At 43.6% G+C, this 26,892-nt stretch overlaps 2 protein-coding genes across 31 annotated transcripts in view; both read left to right on the top strand.

Moving 5' to 3' along the window:
• The window catches only part of NR1H3 (nuclear receptor subfamily 1 group H member 3), a 32,226-nt gene extending 24,620 nt beyond the window's left edge, over window positions 1-7,606 (top strand). For all 8 annotated transcript variants that reach the window (XM_076344507.1, XM_076344503.1, XM_076344504.1 and 5 more), the window contains 6 exons: window positions 1,084-1,292; window positions 1,540-1,719; window positions 2,123-2,222; window positions 4,201-4,314; window positions 5,157-5,251; window positions 5,653-7,606. In XM_076344507.1, coding sequence (XP_076200622.1) covers window positions 1,084-1,292; window positions 1,540-1,719; window positions 2,123-2,222; window positions 4,201-4,314; window positions 5,157-5,251; window positions 5,653-5,799 — 845 coding nt within the window. In that variant the 3' untranslated portion in view covers window positions 5,800-7,606. The remainder of the gene's footprint in view (window positions 1-1,083; window positions 1,293-1,539; window positions 1,720-2,122; window positions 2,223-4,200; window positions 4,315-5,156; window positions 5,252-5,652) is intronic.
• A 2,306-nt stretch (window positions 7,607-9,912) lies between these two features.
• Window positions 9,913-26,892, top strand: part of MADD (MAP kinase activating death domain) — a 79,073-nt gene continuing 62,093 nt past the window's right edge. For 21 of the 23 annotated variants that reach the window (XM_076344497.1, XM_076344494.1, XM_076344492.1 and 18 more), the window contains exons 1-2: window positions 9,913-9,979; window positions 24,451-24,643. In XM_076344497.1, the coding sequence (XP_076200612.1) occupies window positions 24,582-24,643 (62 nt within the window). In that variant the 5' untranslated portion in view covers window positions 9,913-9,979; window positions 24,451-24,581. Of the gene's footprint in view, window positions 9,980-14,573; window positions 14,711-24,450; window positions 24,644-26,892 lie in introns of all 23 variants that reach the window. The other 2 variants (XM_076344475.1, XM_076344498.1) reach the window with 2 other exon arrangements.

Here is a 26,892-nt window from a genome sequence, read left to right as displayed (position 1 = left end):
TTGTTACCTGTGCATAAAAAATGGCCAAAGAATCTTTCAGCACTTTTCAAATCTTGTTTGCAAAGTCAAGCTTTAATTTTTTCATCTTTGTTCCTGAAGATACGGTTTCGTTTCCAGTCAGTCCCTTTTCTGCTTTTTGTTTGTTCATCACTAACTCACAGGATGATTCTCTTGAAGATAATCCTTGAATCCAGGTATGTCTGGTAGTTTCCTTTTTTTTTTGATGCAACTTGCAGACAGTTTTTGCAGCTTTAACTTAAAGAAACAATAAACCTCCTCTACATTCAAATCAGTGAATTCTTCAGTTAACTTAGTTACAGGCTGTTAACAGGTTTTTGTATTTAAATTAGCTAATGAACAGTTGGTCCAATAAGATTTTTCACAACCCATGCCTCTGAGTTGTTTTATTCCTTACAACATTACATCTAAACGGCATATCCTTTGACTACATGACTGAAGAAGTCTTCTAGCCCTACTCCCGAAGGACTTGCGGTCCTCAGTACGTTTTATGCAAAGCTATTCTTCCATTATTCATCTTGTGGTATGTTACGACTCTACCGTCTGCAGCAGATGGGCTGTGCAGAGAATTGTCCTTTCACTCTCAAACTCCATCCAGTACTGACTCTGACGTCCCAAGAAGAAGATGAAATGACACAGGCTGTTAATTTAGCAATATTGGAAAAAGACACAACAGCAGGATAATATAAAATACAATGGACATGTGAAGAGAGCACCTGTTGGAATCTGTTGTAACATGGCATTTTGGGGAATTGCTCAATGGGGAAAGTCGCTGTTGTCTTTTTGAGATCTGCAGGGGATCATGCAGGGAGGTTCTGTCCTTTGTGAACACTTTGCATGACAGTATGATTAAAAGAAAGGTGATGGAAGAACTTAAAGTGGGGAAAAGAGGGAGAAACAAATGATAAGTATCGCTGTTGGCTGTCTGTGTTTTGTACAGTCTGATATACCAGATACAGGCAGCTGGGATCTCTGCCTCTCCATCCATAGCATGTTACCCTGTGTTTAGTGTGGTTTCCAGTGCGCTCCTATGTCATGATTGATCTCTGGCTATTTCTGCTTTAGATGTTCTGTCTGAAGAACAGATCCGACTGAAGAAACTGAAGAAGCAGGAAGACGATCAGGCTCGGACAGTCGTGGTGCGTCCAAACCCTCCAAATCCGCCAAGCCCTTCCCACAAACTGACGCCTGAACAGTTGAGCATGATAAAAAAGCTTGTGGCCGCTCAGCAGCAGTGCAACCAGCGCTCATTCACAGACAGGCTCAAAGTGACGGTAAAAACTCTACCGGTGTACCAAAAATAAGAAAAAGTGAAGTTTGGGGTGTCAGCGTTGTGGGTAAATTATTTGGGAGAACAGAGATACTTTAGGCATTGCATCTGTGGGCTAAAGTTCTGTAAATAATAGCAAAGGATGATGTTCCAATGTGTCTCATTTTCTTTCTCTGTACACTTCATCTTCTCATCTTTCTGCCCTGGCTCCATCTTTCACATGCATACGCTGTCTCTTCCCATTCCCACAGCCATGGCCCCAAGTTCCTGACCCTAATAACCGTGAAGCAAGGCAGCAGCGTTTTGCTCACTTTACAGAACTTGCAATTATCTCTGTGCAAGAGATTGTGGACTTTGCCAAGCAACTACCTGGCTTCCTGGAGCTCACCAGGGAAGATCAGATCGCTTTATTGAAGACATCTACCATAGAGGTGAGAGTTTGGCTCCACCACAATACATAGTAGCAGAGATGAAAGAATTTGGAGTACCCACCTGGAGAACTGGTTCCGTCCCTTTTTTTGGGATGGCAGGCTGAAGGACCTCAGCTATGGGACCATTACTGCAGTGCCAGGCTATACTGGCAAAGGGCCATGGAGGAGAACGAGGCAAGAGCCTTGCTAGTGGTAAGCAGGTATTTCCCCCTTCCCAGAAGCAGACGCAGCAAAGGATGCAGCAGAATTTACCTTGGAATTTTTAAGCACTCTGAGTGAAACTGCTTGGAGGATTTTTGTTTGTTCTTTGTTTTTTTCAGAGATGCTCTAACACTCAGCAAATTATCAATGTTGTAACATTCTTTCCTGTTTTCAAATCAAGTATATCCATTTCTGGTTTCAGGTGATGTTGTTGGAGACATCTCGGCGCTACAATCCAGAGATTGAGAGCATCACCTTTCTTAAGGACCTGAGCTATAATCGGGATGACTTCGCCAAAGCAGGTGGTGCATCAGACAGGTGTTTCTTCCTTCCCTGTGTCTTGTGTTCTTTCATCTTTTTCTTTTTAATGTGGGCTACTGGAAATAGTATGTGGGGCCTTAAAGCTGAAGTCAGGTGAGAGGTTTAGAACAGGACCAGATCAATAGCCCCGCATGCTATTCTTGCTTTTAACATGTGATACTAGCTCTCAGTTCGTGTCTTTTTTTTTTAGGTGTGAACTTGCTTTGGAAAATTTGGACTCTTACAGCATGAAAATCTTGCTGTAAGAGTGCACCTAAGGCTAGCAGCTGGTGTGAACTTCCTTGCTGGTAGAGATCTGGCGTGGACATGTGGTCTTAGAGCCGTATCAGATCACAAAAAATCAAACCCCAGTTTTCTCTCCTTTGCAAGTATATCACTTGCTAAGCTAGATGCATGCTTTGAGTGGTGACGTTAGTGTTACTATATTTCAGTTGATAGGAAGTCTATACTGTGCACTGAAGATCCCCGCAGAGTGCTTTCGACATCTCATCAGCTCAGTATATGATATCAGCCAAAAAGGACTGTCGTGGTTTAACCTCAGTCGGCAACTGAGCACCACGCAGCTGCTCGCTCACTCCCCCCACCCGCTGGGATGGGGGAGAGAATTGGAAGAGCACAAGTGAGAAAAACTCGTGGGTTGAGATAAAAACAGTTTAATAATTGAAATAATATGATAATAATAATAATAATATGATAATAAGATAATAATAATAATACACAAAGCAAGTGATGCACAGTACAATTGCTCACCACCCGCCGACCGATGCCCAGCCAGTCCCCGAGCGGCGGCTGCCTCTCCTCCTCCCGTTCTTGTGATGGCCCTTCTCCAGGGTATTTGTACAGTTCTTCCTCTGCTTCCCTTTTAGAAGAAGCTTCTTCCTCCCTTACTAAACGAGCTGACTGTGGTGGTGTGATTTCTGAAGTCTATTTTTCCAGCAATGAGTATCTGTAATTTCAGATGAAGTAACAGGAAGTGTGTATCTTCAGCATTTCTGAAAAAGACTTTGGTTATCCTTCATGTGACTTTTTTTTTTTTTTTTTTAAATTCCTTGGGTAGCTATTTTAACCATTTATACTTGAGATGGCTTTTATATACAACTTTCCTCTTTGACACTCTTCCTGGTAGCCTTTTCTTCAGATTATTAGGAAGGCAAAAAGCAGGCAGCCAGAAAGATTCCCTCCATCTTGTTCATCCTTCTCTGATGCAGTTGCGCTGCAGGAAATTAGAAACTTGGATGCTGTTTTGGGGGAAAGGCCTAAAGTTTTCAGCATGATTGTATAGCACAGAGCACAAAGAGACCTGATGTGACGGAGGCCTCTGTATGTTATGACAATAAATATCAGTGCATTTCTGCCTGACTGCATTTATCAAAGGAGGTGACTGGAAGCCTAAGTCAGGCTCTGCCTCAGCTCTCCCAGCTTTTTGAGCTGAAGGAAATGGCATAGTTCAGACTTCTTGGAACTTTATATTTTCAGCTCAGATGGACTTCAGATGAATCTGGAGCATGGGATTAAAGCTTTCTTTGAAAGCAAGAGGGCTGCTGGGTTTGAAGAAGAGTGTGAAGGAAGAAGTGCGAGAGTGGAAAGTGTAAATGTTGTACTTGTGGGCTTCTGACTTTTTGATGGACTTACCTGATAGTTGATGTTGTGTTCCTTTAGCTGTTGCCTAGTAACGAGCTGTGGGGCATTTAAGGCTCTAAGAAAACCCAGAAATAGCATCATTTTAGTTAGAGCCCAACTCCTCAGCCACTGTTGTTGTTGGTCACCAGTAGTGGTGGGATGTAAAGGGAGGTTTCAGCCACACTTGGAACATAATGTAAGGGGTTTTCCTTGCCTGTCTGTCCTCCCCACTCCCTAGCGTACTGCGGTGGGTTTCTGGCAGCTTATTCTGTGGGAGGGAGGGGGAGAGAGAGGAGACAATTGTTGTTGCCTCACCTTGTTCTCTTCTGTTTGTTGCAGGTCTGCAGTTTGAGTTCATTAACCCCATCTTTGAGTTCTCAAAGGGAATGAATGAGCTACAGCTCAACGATGCTGAATATGCACTTTTAATCGCCATCAACATTTTCTCTGCAGGTAAAAAGCCAAGGACATCTGAAGTGCTGCAGCAGTGAGTCAGAGGGCAAAGAAAGTAGAGTTAAGGAGGGTCACAAGCGGAAGAGGAATAATAGAGGGTGTGTAGGGTCTAGTGATAAAGGGAGTGTGTTACTACTTCTGCTTAGGGTATTCATTATATTCTGAATTTTCTAGTGCTGCCTCCAGAGGAAATCAGATTCCCCACTGCTGGAAAAGTGTATAGCAAAATCAGCCAATATTTATCTTCCTCATTTAGAGATTGTTATTTTACTGTCCCCTTAATGTACTTGGCACTTCTCTGGTGTGATGCAGGTCACACGGCATGAGTGACATCTAGTGGTCAAGTAAAGATGCTCTGGATGTGAGACCAGTATCACTCTGGGCCAGGACAGGGCTTTGCAAAGAAGCCACCTCTACTCTCTAGTTCTATTTTCTGTCTTGTGACCTGAAAGATGAATTTTTCTTTTTCTTTGTTCCTGTTTTCTAACTGGCTCAGCTGCTGGAGAGACTTTCCCATTCCCTCCTGAATGGCCAGCTTCTCATCTTCACTGGGGCAGGAATGTGAGACCAAACTCACTCTTACAGTGCTGTTTGGTCTGTCTAACCTTCCACCTCTACAGGAGTCAGGTTGGACTCCCCATGTGCTGTAGACATCACTGAGAAAGAACAGTTACAGAAAACTGACATAGCTGTTGCAGTCATGGATGACTCTCCCAGCTGTGCTGGGTGAATGCTAGATGAGGTTTTGGGGACAGACCATACTGAGGGACTGGGGTTAGGCAGGTCAAGTCGAGTGAAGCTGCCTGTGGCAATCTGCTTACTTCTAACCTGCTTTTTGGCAGACCGACCTAATGTGCAGGACCAGTCCCTGGTGGAGAGGCTGCAGCACACCTATGTGGAAGCCCTTCATTCTTACATTTGCATCAACAGACCAAATGTAAGTGCCTGAGCAGAACATCCCCAACGATGATGCAAACTGATTTTGTGTTTATGCAGGCACAGTTCCTGCAGTACTGTCTGTAACAGGTCTCTTGCTGCCTGTACTGTCGTGCTCTTCCCTTCTGTGGCTGTTTGGTAGCAGCTCTAAATGTAGGATTTGTGAGCTGTCACAGCCTGCTGTTCTGTATCATGTTCCATCATTTAGCCAGCATGGAAAGTCTGGAGCTTTGGGACATGGTGTAGTATTCGTGTTCCTCCACACTGCTGCCTCCTGGAGAATGCTGGCTTTAGAGGAAGTCAGGATTGTGGTTACAGTGCATTATCTGGTGTGGTAATTTTTTCTTTTTTGAACAAAGTTTTAGTGTGAATTTACTAACAGCGGTCTGTTTGACTCTGCAGGACCGCCTGATGTTTCCACGGATGTTAATGAAGCTGGTCAGTCTTCGGACACTAAGTAGTGTCCACTCCGAACAGGTGTTCGCCCTTCGGCTGCAGGACAAGAAACTCCCTCCCCTGCTGTCAGAAATCTGGGATGTGCATGAGTGACTGCATGCTCCCAGGGCACTGACGTGCTGACATAACGCCATTTCCTAGCCTTTGCTAACGAGAAGCCAGTCTCCCCTCTCCAAAGCACTGAACTCTGGGCTAGGCAGTGCAGAGAGTGATGAGCCTGGGGTTTCAGTGTTGTCATGAGACTATGCAGGAGGCAGCTGGGGTAGATCAGAATGGGGGGAGGGGGGAGGGGGGGTTGGTTTCAATGTAGTGCCCATACCCCAAAGGAATAACATGAAACATCTGAAAACGGTAGAAATGAAGACCTTCCCCACACACACATACACCTCTTTCTTCAGAGTCTTTCTCTTCTCTAAGCATGTCCTGAGGGCTTGCCCACTGATCCTTTCCCCTCTTGTTGATTATGAAAATGAATTTGCAGGAACTTGCCAAACCCTCTCTATTGAGAGTAACCCAGCTCAAAAGGCTTCTGCAGGGTCCCCAGTGTACCTGGATCTGAGGAGCTCAGGGAAGTCAATGTGGATGTTCTAGGGGTTTCACTGGGTTTCCTATAAATAAAATCTCTTCTATGTGCTGCCCTTTACAACGATTCCAAGAGAAGTAGCTGTTATTTCTTTATTATGAGACTTCATCTCTAGAGCTGCCCTTTCATTCTGGCCCTCCTTTGGAAAAAGGATTCCTCTAAGGTGTAGTGCCCTTTGTCTAACAGGGAGGTCCTCTGGGTAGGGAACATTTGTGTATCAGAAAGATGTCAGGCATAAAGTAGTGGGGTTTTTTAATGTAATACATTGTAGTTTTATCTCATGGTGGTTCTCAGCCAGTTCACTTTACCTTTGATTTGCTAACAGCTGGGAAACTTTAGTTCAAAACAAATCAGGGCATAGATTTTATATTTAGGGGTGGAATAGAAGAAAGATAGGTGGGAAGGACTGGTACCTAGGCAAGGTAGGTGTGGTGGAAAGATCTCAAACTTCCAAGAATTTGGAGCATGTGGTATGTGTTCCAAGGTGGGTGTGAAGATGTATCGGCCAAGGAGAGAGGACACACTGCATTTAGTGAAATATGTGGGCATTGCATAAGCTATGGGCTGCACAACTCTCAGATCATGGGCTGCAGGAATACTGGGTGTAACCAGATCCACTTGCGTCTTCTTCCTTTTGCCAAAGTCTTTCCAAGGTACTTGCTCAAGGTTTTAGTGATGGTCATGGGATATGGAGGTCCCTCCCGTATGAGGAGTGCCAACTGCTCTAGAAGGACACTTGGGTCTTGTATGCTTTCTTCACTTTGGGCACTGTGAGATCCACACTGGATTTATGCCCCAAGTTCTTAAGTATCCACATCCATAAGTATTCTAGGATTTACAGCAATATTTTGTCTGACAGAAGAGAAATATACTGTTGTAAAACACGTTCCCTATTTTCCAAGAAACAACATCTTATGGCTGATCTCAGAGATGTAACCTTATGTATCCTGGTAGCTTGGTCTCATGAGTCTTCTCTGTCATAGGGGTCTATGTTTGCTTGCCCGGTGAGCATCCCAAGAGCCTAGGTTCACATGGCTCGTTTTATTGTTTGTTTGTTTTGGTTTTTTTTTTTTTGGCTGTGTATCTGAGCGCTATGCCCGTGGTGAGGGTATTGTGTCCATTTTGCACTTGAGGTTGGTCCCCTGCCACTGGCCTTCACTCTGCACCTTTGTAAAGCACTTGTAACAATCTGTAAAATAATCTGTTGTTTTTTATAACTCATTGCAATTGCAAAAATTCTTGTTTAAATCTGTATTTTTAACTAATCTGTTTGAGAAATGTTAATGTTTATATAAAAGAATAAAGCCTAATACAGGATTTTGACATTCTCTGATGTGCTGTCATTAGACTGGAGGAGGGTGGAAGAAGTTCTTGATGTAACAGGCTCAAAGCTGATACGAAAGTGAGTATATAGGTTGGGGAGAAGCAAGAAGTGGTGAAAAAGAAATAGCAGTGCAAGGCCAGGCAGTTTCTTTGGGCCTCTACTATGAGATTTTTAGCTTGTTATGCACCTTGCTGTGTGCCAGAGCTGGCAAATAGGTGAAGTGGATTAAGTGAATGTCATGAAGACCAAGACCTCACCTTGATTTGTACAGCTACATTCAGAATTTAACCCTTTTATTCCATGCGCTCTGCTCCATTTTCTGCATATCGTGGCTCACCAAAATTGGAATAGGAGTCCAGCGCGCCCCTGGCTGCTGGCTGGATTTCAGCAGGATCCTAGCTGATACCTGCTATGAATACATCGGAAATGGTCAGCGTAGGAGAAGCAACAAGAATAGCTGTCCGGACACGTTACCTCGAAGGGAATGGTAGAACGGGGGAAGCAGAGAGCTGTCCAGCGTTAGCTGCTTCCGAAGCACTTGAAGGTCCCCTGCCACAATGGGAAAGGAAGGCAACTGCCGATTCAGCAAGGCTCCACGCCACAGGCTGTTCTGCTGAAGCCTCTGCATTACTTCCGAGTATAAAATTTACATTGGAAACTACTAAACCAGAGGAAGAGGGAATAGGAATAGGCTTATAGGGGACTGCAGCGGGGTATGAGGTGAGGAGTAATGAGCAGAGCTCGAGACCTCGAGCCAGCCCTGGGTGGATTAGAGAGTGGCTGGGCCCTACTCCAAGGATTTGCTAAACAATGAGGCTGTCAACAGAGGCAATGAAGCTGCAGCTTCATTTTTAGCTTAATTTTCTTCATTTTGAGCTGCATCTCGTTTTTATTAATTTGAAGAGAAAAACTACGTGTAAATTTGCAGTATTTTCAAGGTGCAACCCATAATGTTGCTGTTGATGGTAGTGGTGAAAATGGTGGTTTTCCTTGGCTCTTGCTTCTCCATCCCTTTTCATTATCATGTAATCAAATATAAGCTCCTTGTTTACATATTCATGTTCCCATTTTTTAAAGTGCAAATCAGTACAGTATTAGTTTTTCATTTTATAGCAGCTTCCCAGGGAGCTCAAGTAAGCAGGTGTGGGGAAGAACCTTCCTTGAGATCAGTGGCCCTTTGTTACTTTCATATTTGCAAAATGCTACCTAGGCTTGAGGCTAAGTCTTGCCGCTGTAAGTCTCTGTACCCCATCTGTTTCAAATTAATTTTGCTAACTTGGCCACTGGAGAAATCATGGAGTGCTTGAACTATAATCTCGGGAGGTGTTCCCAGTTGGCTCTACTCTTACGCAACAGCCATGTTTGCTCACGATCTATTCAGATCAGTAGGAGGAGGAAGAAAAGATGGGTGTATTTCTGAAATCCCAATTCCCCTACAATGGGCAGAGTACAGATGTGGAATATGAAATCAAGTATTTCACCATTCTGCACCTTATATTTTTTTTAAACCCCTGGGATACTTGCAGTAGTTTTGGTTGCATTTTGGGTTTATTTTAGTACTTTTGGTTTTGTTAATAAATGGATTTGGTTGTGCAGTGTACTGGTTTATAGCAGCTTGGAGGGCATTAAAAAGGCTCTATCTCAAGCTTTTAATAACCAAATTCTCTTGTAATCCTATGAAGCCAGTAGCAAATCGGCAAGTAGCTCGATACACACAGGGTGAAAGTGCACAGCGCTGTGTCTCCTTGTTGTAAGGTAGCGTTTCCTTACCCATGTGGCTCTCGCTGGCCTTGCTTGCCTGGAGCCGGGCTTTGCCGCGCGGCTTCACCTTCTGCTTGCCAGGACGAGGTCTGAAAGCAGTAATTTGACGCTTCACGTGGCTGAAATGTTCCAGGTTATTTATCTTCATGCAGCCTGGCCCGGAGAGCTGCGTCCGCGCAGCTTTTCCCCCTCCTGCCATCTTGCCTTCAGCCTGCCGCCTGCTCCTCGCCGCCCCGGGTAACAGCTGAGTGTGATGGCGCCGCGGGCACCGGCGTGGCGGGGGAGGCCGGGGCTCCGCGCTGCGGCCTCCGCAGGCCCAGCCCAGAGGCGCGGCTGAGGCGCCCGTTGGGGCGGCGGGGCCGGGCCGGCCCCCGGGGCGCGAGCCGCTTCCCCCTCCCGACCGAGGAGCGGCGGCGCGAGCCAGCTGCAGCGCCCCCCTGCGGGAGGTTGGTGAGGTGGCTCCCCCCGCCGTCGGTGCGAGTGGTTCGCTCCGCTCCTCCCTCCCTCCCTCCCTGCGGGTGGCGGTGGCGCGTTCCGCTCCTGGCGCTCGATGCGGAACTGGCCGGGCGGCGCAGAGCGGCCAGGGGGCGGCGGGGCGGCGGCAGGTGAGCGGGGGCAGCCCGGCCGGGCGCGGGGGCGGGTGCCCGTGCGGGCTGGCAGGCAGGCGGAGGGGTGCGTGTGCGTGCATGCACGTGCCAGAAGCGGGGAGCCTGCCCCAGCGCCGCTTACGCGTGGGTCGGGCAGGGGAGCGCGGAGCCCGGCCGGCCGGCTGGCGCTGCCTGAGGTGATCCGCACCCGGACAGCTGGCGGTAGGGACGCCCCCGCCCGCCTCTGGCTTTGCCGCAGCCGCCCGGCTAGGCGCTGTGGTGATGCTCGGGTACGGCGAGCCCTTCCGCAAGGTCACTGCATGAAGGGGCAGAGGTGGTGGCCCGCCGCTCTGGGGAGCGGGGCCGGCCGAGCGCTGCTCCATCCTCCCGCGGCTCTGGCTCCGGGAGTGCGCGGGGCCGCTCGCCCCGATGGCCCGCTGAGCGGCGCGCCGCTCCGGGCTGTCGCCGCGGGGCTCTGCCGGCAGCCGGCCGGTGGCGGAGCGTTCCCCGGGCGGGAACGGGCGGCAGCCCCTGGGGGGTCGCTTGCGGATTTCCAGCGGGGCAGGGGACGGCAGCGCGCCGGGGCTGGCCGGCCCTGGAAATGGCGGCGTGGTCGGCCGGGGAGGGGGCTCGGCCGGCGGCGGGTGCGAGGGCGCGGGGCCCGCCGCCCTCCCGCACAGCGGGGCGCCCGGCGGGCAGGGCTGGGCCCAGGCCTCCCAGCGGCTTTTCCTCGCTCCCTGCCGGGAGGGAGCGGGCAGGACAGTTAGGGCAGGTAAAGGGAGACGCAGGACGGACTGATCCCCTTTGAAGAGGTGAGGTGTGCAGCTTTGCGAAGGGATTGCTGCAGTAATGTGACCGGAAAGGTGCTTTTACTTTTTGGTTTGCAAACAGCAGATCCTGTTACTCCCGAAGACAATAGACTAGGATATCCACTTTATACTAGGCCATTTCTTGTGAAGTAACCTATAAATCAAGAGCATTTTCCCCTTAGAAAAGGGTGTCACCACCTTGCTGCGTTGCTCACTTTTATTTTCAGGTGGAGGAAGGGAAGAAAGCTTGGTCTGTGTTACTGTTTGTGTGGAGTCACGATAAAGAAGTGCTTAGAGAAATTATAAGCCTTGGAGGAAACTGATTTGTTGCCTGGCTTTCTTCCCTCCCTTTTTTCCCTGAACTCGCCCGTATACCATACTGTTTTCTGACATACACAGAATAACATACATTATAACATATATAACATACATCACGGCCCCACAGTGATGGGGTAGAACTGTGAATCTGGCAATATGTTGTGCTTTCCCTAGGCAAGCCAGCCATTTTCTCTACATTCAGTGCAACTCTGGGTCAGCATTTCTTTTGGTATGCTCTCAAGTGTCCTTGCTGTGCTCTTTGCAGCATCACTTATCTGCAAAAAGGATATTACTGGTAGACAGAAGCAAGGGGAGGGAAGATGTATTGTGGTGTCCCGAGGGTCACGTAACCAAACCAAAGTCATCCAAATATAGGTTATTTGAGAAGTGTCTCCATTTTTGGACTTTATACTGCTTGAACCTTGGCAACTGTTTTGGATGGGCACAAGAAGTACTTGCTGTTTTCAGCACTAATGAAAATCTGCAATCCTGACACATCAGAGAGAGCACCTCAGACATCTAACATAGCTAAAATGCAGTTTTTGCAGGATCTGATCTGGCCATCCCCTCATAGCATGTTACGTAATACTGAACTGATCGGCCATTCCAGCTATAAAATAGTTCTTTTGCTTTACAGTTGTATTGTTAGAAAATACATAGCTCTTGGACCCAACTTAATATGCCATGGAATTAATTATACACTCATTAAGCATCTTATTGTGTGTTTAATAAAATGCAAAATCATCGGCAAGTTTCTAGAACACTTTTGTTTGAAAAATAAGATAGCCTTGTCTGCGCTGAAAGATCTTGTACATGCCTGTCCAGTGGTGCTGCAGTTGTATCGCAAGTCTGGACTTTTGTGTTTTTACTAAATTAAGAGCTTTCAAGCTGTAAGCTTCAGAGTCCTACTGCATTGGTTTCCATACCATTACTACTTTTAAAACAGTTCTAGCTTTACTGGATGGACAAAAAGGAAATTGCAGTGAAAGAATATTTTCCATATAAAATGCATAATATGGCCAAGATATATTTTGATGATGTAGGTGTTATGTGCCAAAGCCATGAATGGTGGTGAACCAAAGGCTGTGTAGCAAGTGGCAAAAAAATAGGTCTTCTAGTTTCAAGATTTCACAGAAAAACATAAAGTAAATGTTCTAGAGGGCAGACCTCTTCTTCAGGCTTGATACCGTTCTCTAACTCTTTTGAAAGCAGACAGGGTGTGTATGTAGTGAAGTCCAACTTCAGTCTGTTTCAGAAGGATTTTGGAGAAGGAGAAATAAAAGTTTCAACGATTTTTAACAGTAAGCCTTGCCCACCTAGCCAAAGTAGCTTTTTAGTTTTTAGAGTATCAGGTTGATGGTTCAGTAGAAATGGTAGAGGCATCAGTGTATCTCAAGTCTTAAGTAAAGTGCTTGTTCATATCATCTTCCTAAATTTAAATTAATGTTGGCTTTGATTTTATCTGGCTTGGGATGAGGGGCACAGAGGCTCATCATTTATAGCTTTTTCCCTCTCACCTCAAGCCATATCAAATATTCAAGTCGCGTGTAGGCGGGATGCACTAGACATACCTCTGGGAAGCTGTTCAGTCTGGTCTATTTGATATCTTTTGCAATAAGTCAGTTGAAAAACCAAATATTTACAAAAATTTCTGGTATTAAATTAGCAAGTCAGAAGTACTGCTGAATTCTAAGAGAATTAATCTCTTCACGGTTTTTAATTTATAGCACTTGAGCTAATAGATTTTTCTCTGATACTTCTTCCCAGATATGTTTGTTAGAGAAATGACTTTCTTTTTTTGGGAAAAAATACTGTTAGAGATTTAGTGCATGAGAGTGGATAACAAATGATGTAAAATTTAGTGACTTGGCTGTCATTTCACACTGTAGTTTTTTAACTAGGTGCCCACATCATGCCCATGAGATGGAAATTGATACTTTTTTGTTAAAACCAAGTACAGAGTTGAATGTTTCACTTACTTTCCGTTAGGAAGGAATCGGAGACAGGCAATGCGTATGTTACAACCTAGATTAATTCCTGCAAATGTCTTTTGGCCCTATTGTGCCTGCATTTAAGATATACTGCATTAAATTTCCGGGCAGCCCCTTAGCAGAAAGGCTTTGACGTAGTTATTCAGCGCACTAGTAGAAAATACAGAATGCAGCTACTGATTGGGGATTTGCAGCAATGGGGAAAAGATTTAGAAAGAAGAATGAAAGAGCTTGATGTGCAGGATTAATATCACTTCCCCAGTTTAAACGATCTCCATCTATCTCAAGGTATAAATTTTCATGAAGGAAAAGCATCATCAGTGACCTAACGAGACACAAAGTGAAATAAAAATGAGCAGCATGAGGCATCAATTAGAAGGGAATGTTTTTTAGTGGGATAATCTGTTAATCTGTGGAATAACTGTGATACTGCTTTTGATGACGGAAGGGTTTGCTGCTTTTCCTTCTCCACCTCAAGAGCTATGAAAAACTGTTACGATGACCTACTGTTCACTCTCTGTAACTGAGCCTGTATAATTCAGCTGGTCTTTACTCTGTCGTCTGAGCTAGAACATAATTTTAGAGCGATTAGATTCTCTGTCACTGGAGGCCTTTAAACCTGTCACGACCACATCAAAATTACTGTTGATGATTGAGAAACATCCTCCTGATTTGTCTCTTGGAACTAGAATAACCAACTGAAACCCCAAACCCAGCAAAACTCTGAAGAAATGACCCACGTACTGCCAGGAGCTCTAAAATCTCTTTATACCGGAGAACTCCTGAATGGGGAGGCTGTGCCTTTTGGTGCCCAGAAACCACTGAATTGTGAGAGGTGGTGCTTACTTTTAATTGGTGCTACTAGCAGGACCCTTGCAGTGATTTAAAAGTAAGAAGTGCTGCTTGCATATGCCTAGATTACCTATGCTGAGGCAGTTCTCGTGCTGTGTTCCTAGGCATTGTGGTTAGATGAGAGACTGTTTTGTTTCCAGGTCCCTGTGAGAAATAATGCATCAGTGTAGCAACAAGGAACAAAGTTTCATGGTTTTCTGTTTTTTCCACAGCCTTCAATATTTCACAGCAGTGGCAGCCCTCAAAAAAGGGCTGGTCATCATGTTGCCTTTGATGTATCCTGTAATATTTGTCAGATCTCTCCTTTTTGTTTTGTTTGTAATTAATTTCTAAACGGTTATTCCAAGTGGTATTTGTGAGAATTGGGAAATTAACCTTGTTTTTCTACCCAGGGGACAAAGATACCCGGATTGACAGTTATGTATCTGATGACCTCCAGGAACTGTGCGTTATCTTATGAGCATGCAGCCTTTTTTTTTCTTAATCTGTTCCTTTTTTTGTCACGTCTGTGAGTTCAGCGCCATGGCTGTGTCCTGCTTCCCTTTATATTATTATATATTATATTATTTTATATATAGTTATATTCCCTAACTGAATTTCCCACTGTCAGTATCAAATGTTTGATTGCCTTCTTACCCGTAGCTTTGACACCAGCTTCCCTGGATCTCTGCTTGCCTGGGTATATTGTACTTGCTCTGGAAAGGCCCTTGTGGCAGGAGGTGGGGAGTTCTGCCTCTGCATCAGATAGCAGGAGGAGAGGAGTGCTTTTTGTGATAAAGGTGATTAAGAATTGAAACTGGTATTCACCAAAATTGCTTCACCCAAGAGCACTGAGCCACTCTGCTGCCATGTCTGTATCTGTTTCCGCTTGCTAGTGGTTAAACTGCACTCTGCTGGAGCTGCGAGCTGGGCATGCTTGCTCTTTCCTCTAGGCCACCTCATTTCTCCCTTCTTTCTCTCATTAGTCTTCAGACATATCCAGCAGGTGTTGTCTTTTCCCTCCCTCCTTTGCCGTGGTGACTGCCGATGTCCAGGAGGTCCTCTCGGGACCCCTTGTTCTGTCACTCGCCGGCCCTAAGAGTCGCTTGAGGCGGTTCCTATCCCTTCTTTGCTCTGAGCTTGTTTCCTTCAATGTTTACGTGTGGGCGAGTCTGCCAAACACATGCTTCCCACATCCCAGAGCTCTAGCAGAGAGAAAATGGGCTTTTCTCTTTGCTTTCCTTTCAGTTTTGACCAGCTGGTACTATGTTTTATCACCAAAATTAATAGTAGGATTGGTTTGAGAGTAGGAATTTTTGATCTTCCACCGTGTTGATGAAGAGAAGGGAAAGGTGCGTGGAGGGAAGGAATAACAAGGCAGGTGGCACACGCAGAGAGACAGGCTGAGTGTTTCTAAGACGAGGCAAAACAGATGTGAGACTCTGAGTACCAGTTCTGTGGTGCTAAAAACAGTCAAGTAACTGGAGTATTGCAAACGCTTTATTTTCTGGTTCTCATTGTCCTGAGCAATGTTTCAGTGTTTTCACACTGGTTGTGAGTGTCCCCCTTTTCTGCCTTATAAATGGCTGGAATTTACTGTCGGGGTCCCAGCGAGCCTGTCATTTGTCCCTGTGCGGCCCATCTCCAGGAAGGAGAGTTGAATGTGCCTGTATTTGGTGGTGGTGGTGCCATGAGTGATGTCACCTATTAAATGAGCAGGTGAATAGCTTGTAACCTATGTGAGAGGAGAAGCCACTAGTCATTGGTGTGCTCCCTGCTGTTTGCCTGTGGTGTGTGCTTTCTACCTGCTGTCGTCTTGTACAAGTCTCCTCTGAGCTCCTGGCTTGGAGCTGCTTACTGTGGCTGGGGGAGGTGCCGTGGCAAGGGAGAGCACTGAATAATTTAGCAGTTGCAGCTGCAGCCAGCAGTTCTCTCAATTTAAATGTCACATGCTTTGTTGTTTTCTTGTTAATTTTTTATGGCTGTACATTTGCAGTGTTTGGCTTTTGGAAAAAACCTGCTGGTGCCCGTGTTATGGGAACTGTGGCCTACTTCTCAAACGGGAACTGGGCAGAGGGCTGGGAATGGAAGCTACTTATGGGTGCTGGGGTCTAGGCTGTGCTCAAAAGCAGCAAGAAAGTTTCTCAGCTCAAAACTTGGGCCGAAAGCAGTTCTGGTTTGGAAAAGAATGTACTGCCATAGTAGTTGCAGAAGGTGAGGCTAATGCAGTTTGGTGCGTTGTGTAGGTTTTAAGGTTCTGGGTTGCTTCCCTCCTTGCCTTTGCAAAGGGTATGAGTGGCTGCTACTGGGGTTTTGAGGATCGATGAAAAGCTGATGACGTAGAAATAGATGCGAAGGCTCTTGTATTTTGTGATAGTGACGTTGCACAAGGAGGGGAAAAAAGGGTGGACTTGAAAAGAGTGAAGGGCAGGGAGCCAAAGCTCCTGTGTTACTGTTCTCTCATGCAAATCTCTGGAGATTATTTTTAAATGAAAGATGAATTTAAATTCGAACAGTGTAGAGCAGGAGAACTGATTGAGTTGACAGAGCATTTTTATGCCGGAATTTGTGTTCTGTGAGAAGATGGTGAGTGGTGCTCTGCGTGCCCTGCACTATGAGAGCTGCAGGGAGTATCACGAGAGAGGTGTTTCAGACAGTAAAGGAAGGGAGGAGAATAAGGTCTTCAACCTAAATTGAAGTGTGCAAAATGAACTGGGGCTGAGGCTAAAACCTCATCTCCTTCCTGTTAGCAAGTAGAGTACTGTAAAAGTGTATGCTTCTCCTGCATTAGTTTATTGTTGATGGTTTTCCCCAAGACTGTAGTAGAATGAAATGGATAACAGCATTCGCATACTGTTCTTTCTCACATGCTTATCTCTCATGACTCATTCAAGGCCTCGGTCTTGATTTTTCTTTTTCTTTTCTTTTTTTTTTTTAAACAATTAGTAGGTGGATGTCCCAGCCACATGGTTTTCAAATATCTGCTGGTGGGTACAGCTGTGCCTCTGTGGGGCAGGTACTGCTGGGACCACTCCTTTGCGTTTGCTGCTGCCTGCAAGTTCCTTTTAGGATTGCACATTTGTGTTGGCGCACTTTGCACATCCTTTTTGCGCAAGACTAAGGGAGCAGCAGCAGTGGATGTCTGTGGAAGCATCCTGTGCGTACCTGGATAAGCAGATTTTGTCAGCTGCGGTTGGTACTCAGCTCTCCATGAGCAATAATGACTTCTGATATTTGTAGTATTCATGGATATGGAAAACCTCACCCACTGGGAGGCGTTTAACGTGTTGCAGATACTACGCTGTCATCTAGCTCGGGGGCCCGCAGGTGCCAGGGGGGGTATGTTTCAGCGCTGGCTGCAGGCAGTCCTTGTGTGTGGGTGAAGCTTGTTTGTAGTGTGGACAGTGCTGGGAGCTTTGGTGGTGGAGCGGAGGGGGTGGAGCACTGCAGCTGCTCTATAAATAGACCCGACAGGCTAAGATCTGGGGACTAAAGATTGGGTTGCTATGGAGATTGATCTGAATCAGATTACCTGTGGGTCTGTTTTCACAGCACGTGCATGTGTGGCAACTGCGTGGTCTTGCATGTACAGCAGGCTGCTTTAGCCAAGCATTTGGCTGAAGCCGGGGGGAAAGAGGAGGCAACACTGAAGGGCCAGCATATGACAAGGACGGGGAAATCTGTCACTATAGCAACTGCGAACCTGAATCAGTCCAGCTTCACTCTGTGATGCTGCAAAAAGGTTCCTGACTGTGGCATGATACTTCTGTTTGTGAACTAATTCTGGTCATGTTCAGTCTGTTGGCATCCCTGTCCATGCTACCTCCATTTTGCTCTGGAAAACTGATGTGGAGGCTAAAGATGTTTGGCTGCGTCAGTACTGTTTTCAGAAGGCAAAGAGAGAATATCATTCTGTAGTAGGAAAGGAAGAAATCTTTAAATTATTATCATTCTTCAGACGGACTTCCAGGGATGTCTTTTTGTATTACCAAAAACTGTTTTCACAATTCATTCTCTAATTTTCTTTAATCTGATTTATTCTGTCCTTTCTCTCGAGCTTTATGGATAGATGGAAAGTAGAAACAGTTAGGATGCATCTGCTGTTTTATCCGTAAGGAGCTCTTGCTGACTCAAGTGATGCGTGTGCTCCGGGGAGGATGCTTTTAGAATCTGCCTGCAGTCCTGTTCTCTACTGGGTGATTTCTTATTCTTGGAACTATCCCTAGGCATTTTGCAGAACCACACCTATATTATAGAGTAACTGTACTAGATAAATATGCCATTGTCTGTTTTAGGCATGCTTGCAATGCTTTGAAAATGCCTCCCCTTTTTTTTTTTTTGGTGCCAAAGCGCTAGTATCTTTTTAGGAGTCACAGCATCGGCATGCACTGCTGCCTTGCCAAGGTGGATGGTAACACACAAAGCAGCTGCACCAGTATAGCAAGTCCATCCAGGTCTGACTTCAGAAATTGTTTCATGTTCTGTCAAGCTCTGGAGAAGGGGAGGTGTTCTCAACTCATCTGCGCTGTCATCTATGTTTCTTGTGTTAGTAGAACCACTGTAGTATCTGGATAATAGGGATAACGGGCTTCCTAGAATGTTGCATATTTTTAAGTATGAAACTACTAGCGGTGTTTAATGTTAATATCGCTGTTAAGCAGAGAAAGTGTAAAATGGCTCACGTGAAATGGGGACTGCTTATCTGCTTCTTTAAAAGCTTAGTACAAGCAAAAATACTATGTGCTATGGAGATAATGGCTGGAATCACTTGAAACAGACTTGGAAGAAGAAGTAACCAAAATTTCAGTGGTAAAGATTCCATAAAGATTATTAAAATGTCTAAAGACAGGTCAAAGCTATCATGAATAGTTCATATTGTGCTTCAAACTGTGTTGATTGCAGTTCTACAGTGAGTTAAGTGGGGTTCCTGGCCGCACAGGTGAGGTTGTCTGGTCCTGAAGTACTTGTACCTGTTTCTCATAGCTTCGCAGATAGCTGTCTCAGTGTACTCAAGGTGTGTAATGTGAGAAAAGGAAAGATAAATCAACCAAAAAGTGGGCATTGAAACTCCTGGCCCTATTTGTATTTGTTTCAGCTTTCAGTTTTGTCTGATTTGGTATGGATCTTGAGTTCACAGTAAATGCTGAACTGAGTACAGACTGTCTTGGCTGAGAATAAATAGAAATTCGAGATGTCCCAAGGACATTTTAGAACTGAAAATCTAGTTCCTTTTGGACATGGCTGGAAATTTGGTCTTTCGCAAGGTGAGATTTCAGTGAACCAGAATTCATGTGGCTTCTGTCCTGTAATTCTTGCTGTCTCCTTCATGACTTCCTCTTTTTTCTCTTAGAAATTAATGTCCCACTATATGCTTTTCACTCAATTAGTCAATTGAATTGTATGACCCTGATTTATATTCTAAAGGTATCCGTGCACTGGTGAACTGTGCAGTATGATCCTTGTACCAGATGAAAGCTGGAGATAATGGAAGGAGAGACCTTTCTGGTACCATCCTAAACTATGGAAGAGTTGCAAGGAAAGCAGGGCTTAACATCTGCCTGTTGGAAAATAATCTGCTGTCTTTGTATCATTTTTTCAAGCAATGATTTAAATACTGCTGACTACCATACAGTTGAGCGTAAGGCTGGCCTATCAAAGTTGGAAGCTTCTGTGTGAGGAAAACAACTGTAAGTGAGCTAAGTTGGGTTAACGGTTTGTTGTGTTCAAGTTATTCTTTGACTAAATGACTTTGTTCCTCTAGCTTTGTAACTAAAAAGATGAGACACTTAAAAAGACTGAAGACTCCAAGGGGTAGATGAGGCAGGGGTGCTGCACAATTCATGTCTCTCAGGGCTAATGCTGGGTATTGGCCCGACACAGATGGCTCTAAACTGATAAAAAGTCTGCAGTTCCTTCGCGCTATCATATCCGTTCTGTGGTGTGGTGCTTTTCATGAGTGTGTGTGTGTTTATATAGACTTCTGTTTCTGGGAGGACTTTAAATTGCAGAATACCATGCAGATTGTCCTCTAAGAAGTTGTGCTACAACCTAAAACATGGGTGTTTGGGAATTTTGAAATGTAGAGTAGTGCCAGTAATAGAAGCATTGTTTGGAACACTTTTTTATCTTGAGTTACTGGTAGGCCGTGGGTTATAGTGCTGGCTCTGGCCTTTGTCTTTGTATCTAGGCTGCTGTGCCAATTTCTACTAGTTCATGAGTATTGCTGACAGCTGCTACAGTCCGTGGGTAGTGTTAGTTCTCACCAACCTGTTCACCATCCATATGAGTGCTTATTTAAATTATGGTGTTCTCTGATATGTGATATGTTTGTGCAATATGTTTGTGGGGTGGCCTTCACTTCTTTATTTTTCACCTTTTCTTGAGTTGAAGTTACAGGAAGTTTCTTCTCAGGCGCTGCTTGAGGATTCAGCCTTCAAAGGGCTGGTTCCAAGATGTTTGCAAAGGGAAAGCAGACTGCAGAAGACCTTTTCAGAAAAAGCAACCTAGAGTTAAAGCAGCTTGAGAGAGAGAAGAAGCCATCAATGTCAAAATCTGTACCATCTCAGAGTCAAGATAATCTCTCAGTTCAGGTCCAAATGCCAATATGAAAGAGGCGAAATGGAAGTATCTCTCGGTTGTTTGATCTCTTTCTGTTCTAATGTACTTAGTCTGTAAAATCTAGGAGCTAGAGGAAGGATGATAGCAAATCTCTGAGAAAGAAACTACTTTACCTCTTTATTGCCTGTAGAGAAGCTGTCGTCTGTAGTTGTGATCATATTATGTTCAATCAAATTTGCCAGATTCCCTTAGCTGCTCGCTCCTACCTTTTCTTTGTGCCTGCACAAGCATTTGTGTGGCCACTTGGTGAACCAAGTCATAGAAATAACCCAGTAAAAACAAAAGTGGCAAGGGAGGAGAAGGCAGGGTGTTAGTTTTAATCCATATCAATTCCACAATCTGATTCACCATGTAACTGCACGAGCACTTCTACCAGCACAGAGGAGGGAATGACACTGGCCTGAAAGCAAGCTTTTGGCAGACAGGGAGAGAGAGGCAGGACTGTAATTTCTGTTTGTGTTGGTTTATACCGATCATCAACTGTGGTGGCTGATTCCAACCAGGAGTAGGAAGGTGAGTTCCAGCAAATATTGATCTAATGCTCTTTAATTGCTGTTATCAGCCATTACTAGATCTCTGAAGAAGCAAGAGATTGAATAGGGGAAGGCAAAAATCCTAAACTTTGTTCTAATTCTTCTACCTCTTGCTTCAATCCAACAAAACTTTATCTTCCAAAAGAAAGCTTTTGTCCTCTTATGTCTCGCTAACTATGGCCTTGTTAAGAAGAAGTAACCAAGTAAAGGAGACTGTAGAAGCCCCTGCAGAATATCTGCATCAGTCTGGTCTCCCTGTGTTGCAGCAGAAATCAGAAATGTCGGAAAGTGCTCTGATCTTTTTCTAAAAAACTGACAGAAACTTTGATGTGTGGCATCACTAGGATACAGCTTCAGCCATTCCAGGGACATTGGAAGCCCTGCACGTGTTCCTTGTACTGGTCTGCTTGGATACTCTTTTGAAAATTTTATGGTTTTGATGGAGGTCTTCATACTGCATATCTCGCTAGTTCCTTTGCAGAACTGTGGGAAAGATGTGTAATGAATTGCAGTTATAAAAGATGTTCTCCAGGCTAGAGAATAGGAGAAGAACCATAGGGTATGGACAAGTTACTGAAAGGTAAGCTAAGGTTGTGGTCTTGTAGCCTCTCAGTTACTCTGTAGTCATTGCGTATGTTTCTGCTCCATTGTAAATGCAGTTTACTTTCTCCACCTTCACTGAGGGGTAGGATAGTCTCTGTTATAGAGGAAGAACATACGTTTGGTTACCACTGAGTAGCGGAAGTTCCTCGAAGTCATACTTCTAGGTTACCTCATTGTAACTTATTCCTATGCCCATATCTGTAACTGAACAGTGAGTTCCTTAAAGAGTTCTGGGTAAAGCTATTTGGAAAGAAAACAGATAAAGTAGTTCTTCAAACTGACAGCAGAAAGATCCACTTGATTGTCCCAACTTCATCTTGTTCCTCTCAAGTTTATCTATGCCAAGATATTTGCAGAATATGTTGGATCAAGAGCTGTTGCAGGACAGATTCCACAATGTTTTCAATAATACCATTAAAATGAAGAAACAGGAGCTTTGCTTCCTGTGTCTGTATTTTCTCTGCTGTTCAGAGAAGATAATTTATAAAAGTATTGCTGCTCAGAGAAGGTAATTCATAGTGCTGTCACTTAGGAACCTACAGTGACTGTAATTGAGGATCTACTAACACCATGCCATGAAGTCTTACAAAATGTGGGTGTGAGGGTTAAAGTTTCTTTCTGTTTATTATTCCATAATTAATACTTACTGACTAGTATGATTTTCCTTTTTTGATAAATCATATACATACTTTTTTTTGTGTGTTTGTGTTCTTACTGGTATTTGGAGGGCTAATGAATAAAATTCCCCAACTCTGTACCTGGAATGTGAAGGGCTGGGAAAAAAGCAAATATGTTGCTAGACTTTGAACTTGATTGTGAGATGCTGACAGTTACAGTGCCTTTAACTAACTTTTGGTTGTGAAGTAATGAGAGAAACATCAAGAAAATTACCTAATTTTGCTGAGATTTACAGGTTGTTAGTAAATCAGTTATACTTGTATACAAATAAAATCTAAACTTTATGCTGCAGAACTGAAAGATTTTAGTACAGTAATAATAATTCTCTGAATTCTGTGATAGCCTTAGGATGTAAACACGAACTGAAATAGAAACCTTACTCTGAATATGCCCCAAAAGACAATCAGTTCAATTTTTTTTAATATAAAATAAATTTATTAATGCTTTCATTGGAATGCTCAGTAAACATGTAGTACAGTTTGAGCATCTCTGATTTTAGAGTTTTTGAGAACTTTCTGTTTCAGAAAATTTCTGCTTTCAGATTGTTTTCAAATGTAGGTAGGGAACATTGTAATATGGAACTTGATTACTTTTTAAGATTTTTTTTTTCCCCTCTCTTTCATGAATTCAATGAAGTATGAATGGTGGGAATGGAAAGAACAATTTTACAGTGCTTACTGAATTCTGAATGTCTATTAAGCGTAGTTATTGACAAATAGTAATGCTGCAGTAAAATACCAATTGTGCCAAGAGGATTTTGCTATTTTAAAATGGGCAGAGAAAGTAGCTGTAAGAGGCATGGGTATCAAGAGTAAATGGTGAAGATAGACAAGATAAATGGAATTGAATAAAGTAGGTGAAAGAAACGCTATGATTTACAAGAAGCACTTTCGCTGTTGCAAACTGCAGTTCTGTATCTTCACAGAAAAAGTGTTAGAGATTGCAGTCGTTGGGGATTGTGGAGATCATTCTTGCTCTAGGCCACATCTAGGTTTGGGAGGGTGAGGTGCATTATATCAGAATATTTATATTTATATATATATATATATATATATATGGCTTGTATCAGAAATAAATACTGTGGCCAGCAGGAGGAGGGAAGTGATTGTCCCTCTGTACTCGGCACTGGTGAGGCCGCACCTCGAATACTGCGTTCAGTTTTGGGCCCCTCACTACAAGAAGGACATTGAGGTACTGGAGCATGTCCAAAGAGGGGCAACAAAGCTGGTGAAGGGTCTGGAGAACAAGTCTTATGAGGAGCGGCTGAGGGAACTGGGACTGTTTAGCCTGGAGAAAAGGAGGCTGAGGGGAGACCTCATCGCTCTCTACAACTACCTGAAAGGAGGTTGTAGCGAGGTGGGTGTCGGTCTCTTCTCCCAAGTAACAAGCAATAGGACAAGAGGAAATGGCCTCAAGTTGTGCCAGGGATGTTTAGATTGGATATTAGGAAAAATTTCTTCACCAAAAGAGTTATCAGGCACTGGGACAGGCTGCCCAGGGAAGTGGTGGAGTCCCCATCCCTGGATGCATTTAAAAGACGTGTAGATGTGGTGATTAGGGACATGGTTTAGTGGTAGACTTGGCAGTGCTAGGTTAATGGTTGGACTTGATGATCTTAAAGGTCTTTTCCAACCTAAACGATTCTATGATTCTATATCAAATTGGACTTCTCTTGATATTACCCCTTCTTTAGTTATTCTGTTTATCGGACAGCTAAAGTTCAGGTTGCATTTTTTTCTTCAGTCATGTTTAACTGTACAGAATTGCCAGTTAAAGCTCCTTTCCCAAGCACTGTAGAAATCCCAGGGATTTGCCTAAACAATACTTTTGCCTCGAACCATTTCATGAATAGCTCTTTGCCAGTGATATGCTTCTTTGTCTGTGGTCTTTCTTGAGATCTTTGTGTACTTTTTTGTGTGTTTTTCAGCTCTGTGCTTTTGTGGGCATGTGGTTGTGGTTTTATACTCATGAAGAGAGAGATCCGTGGATGGCCATGACTGCACAGAACACTGAGGCTTTTTGGGAATGTAATTAAGGTCATGAAGTTGCTTATATGTATTTTGTATTCCCGATTGTGCCTTTGACACTCTTGCTTTTCTTGATCATAGGTTGGACTTGCCAGACAGTTCCAAGCAGTTTCTGTTCCCCAAGGCAGTCAATCACGGCTGACTGGATAACTGACTACTGGATCGATGAACAGAAATTCACTGAGATGACATAGGGAGGGGCGTCAAGGACAATGGTGCAGAAAAAGAAAATCTGTCCTCGGTTACTTGACTATCTTGTGATCATTGGAGCCAGGTAATGTAAAAAAGTCTCAGCAGTGCTTTTGTATGGGCAGTAGAGTGGGGATAAATAGCCTAGCATCCATTGATGAAGCTTTGCTTGGTGCTGAGGAAGTGCTGTCTGGAATGCATGCAGAATGCTATCGTATTGGGAGCATCTGCTTGGGCCAGAGCACTTTTTGAAAGATACTAGTGCAGCCAAAGTTTTTTAACTTGTGGTCTTTAGACTCCTTTTCAAGGGTCTGCAAAGAGTGACTAAGAAAAGCCAATTTATATATGACTGACTGGTAGCCTGTGTGTCTGAACTTCTTTGCTTCTACTGGCATCAGCATAGAGGGATTCACAAATTGAACATACTGAAAGCCACATGCAAGTAAAATACTAGTTTGGGGTTACTTTTCTAGCTTTTGAAGTGTAGTCTGTAAACTCAGTTTAAAAAAAAAAAAAATCTGGAACTTGCCTTACTTGACTGTTTTTCCCTCTAATACTCATTTATCCTCATAGGAATGACATGAATGCTTTCTTTTTTAAAAGTCTTGTTAACTGTCAATAGATAAAATGTTATGCTTATTTACTTAAAGCGTATATGAAATGTGGGGTTGATGTGTATGTTGTTTGTCAAATACACAGGTGCTCAGTAAATGTTATTTTTCTTTATTCAAAGTTTACGCACTAACTTTCTGCCAGTCTATTTAATGGGTGTATTCCAAAGTCTATTTTACTTTCATTTCTAAATATCAGTGGTTTATGTGCATCAGCCTGTTGCTTTACCTCCTGCTTTCTTTTCAGAATACTTTGAGTGCAATATTTAAATAGGCTAAGTGGAGGAGATGACATAATCCTAAGTAATAATTATTTTTATTATTGTATTTTATGAACAGAATAATTTAATAGTTTAATTACTTCTTATTGTCTGTAGAAAAATAACCGAGTTTTCCATATCTGTGTCACTGACTAGGAAAAGGAGGAGGAAGAAATGTTAACTGCCTCCCCCAGTGATGCTTAGTGTCTGATGTTCTCATTAGAAACTTGCTAGCATGACTTCTGGACTCCTACGGTTCTCTTGCTTTTTGCTGGGCAGCGGTAGCTAGATTGCTAATGCTCAGAGGTCTGTTGTCTCATTAGGCACTTCAACAAATGCCTATGATAAGAGAAGGAGCTGACTGAAGTAGCTGCTACTGCAAAGTCCTTAGAGCTCCATGTGGCCTTTACCATTACATCTTGTTATCCACCGTGCACAAATAGTAATGCCTTTTGGAAGTATTCCCTTTTATTAGATGCAGATTTTCTAGATGTCTGAGAAGACTCTGTCTTTGTAGCTAATATTACTGCAAAGGCATGAACTGATGATATATTCACTGGTACTCTGTTGATGACTTTTTTTTTAACCATTTACTGCCAAATAGACTCTCTAAACAGTACCAGCATTATTTGACATTTCTTCTTCAGCAGATGATGCATTAGTTGTGTCCACTAATATATAAAAGCTTTTTAGGGTTTCTTTTTTTTTTCAGTACTTACTTTTCAGTACAGTATTTTGGTACTTAACTGTACAGGCAGTATAAATTTTGTTACCAATTTATGCTTTATTATTAAAGCATTTTTACTTTTTCTTTAATAAAGTATTAGTTGAGGAGAATTAGTCAGCAGAGCTATTTACACCAGTGATTTTCTTTTGTAAATTACAAATATTCTGTTACTACTTGTTTGGGTTTTCTCACCTCTCAGATGAGAGAAAAGCAAGTGTCATTCGTATTTTGAAATGGGCAAATCTAAAGTATCAAGGTGAGAAAATGTCTTGTATGAGATCCCATAGGAGAGTGATGGTGGAGCCAGGTCTCCTACATCCCATTTAGTAAACATGATGCGAAATGCCAATTACTTTAGAAAATGGTGAGAGATCAGACTTTAAGCAAAGGAGTTAAACCAAAGAGAGGTTTTTCTGGGGACATATTTTTTTCCTTCACTATGTGGATCTCATACTATTTCTCCCGCAGTTTTTCAGTAACTTTCATGGAAAAGTAGTGGTAGGAAAATAGTTAATACCTTGAAAGAATCTGTTCTTCTGGTGGAAAATTAGGAATAAACAGTATTGCCTTTCTGTTTTTGTGTTCCATTAGTGATTTGTGGTACAAAGGTTGGTGAGCCACAGTGTTAAATAGGTCTGCATGTTACTACCCAGCTTTTATAGTAACTTACGCTTCAAATCCAACTTGAAAATCAAACGCAGAAATATATGTATCTATGGTTGCTAGAACTTTTTAA

This window comes from Aptenodytes patagonicus, chromosome 7 (genome assembly GCF_965638725.1).
Source record: "Aptenodytes patagonicus chromosome 7, bAptPat1.pri.cur, whole genome shotgun sequence".
In the NCBI taxonomy this organism is placed as follows: Eukaryota; Metazoa; Chordata; class Aves; order Sphenisciformes; family Spheniscidae; genus Aptenodytes; species Aptenodytes patagonicus.
The sequence above is the reverse complement of the archived record's forward strand: the minus strand, read 5'-3'. Positions and strand labels throughout refer to the sequence as shown.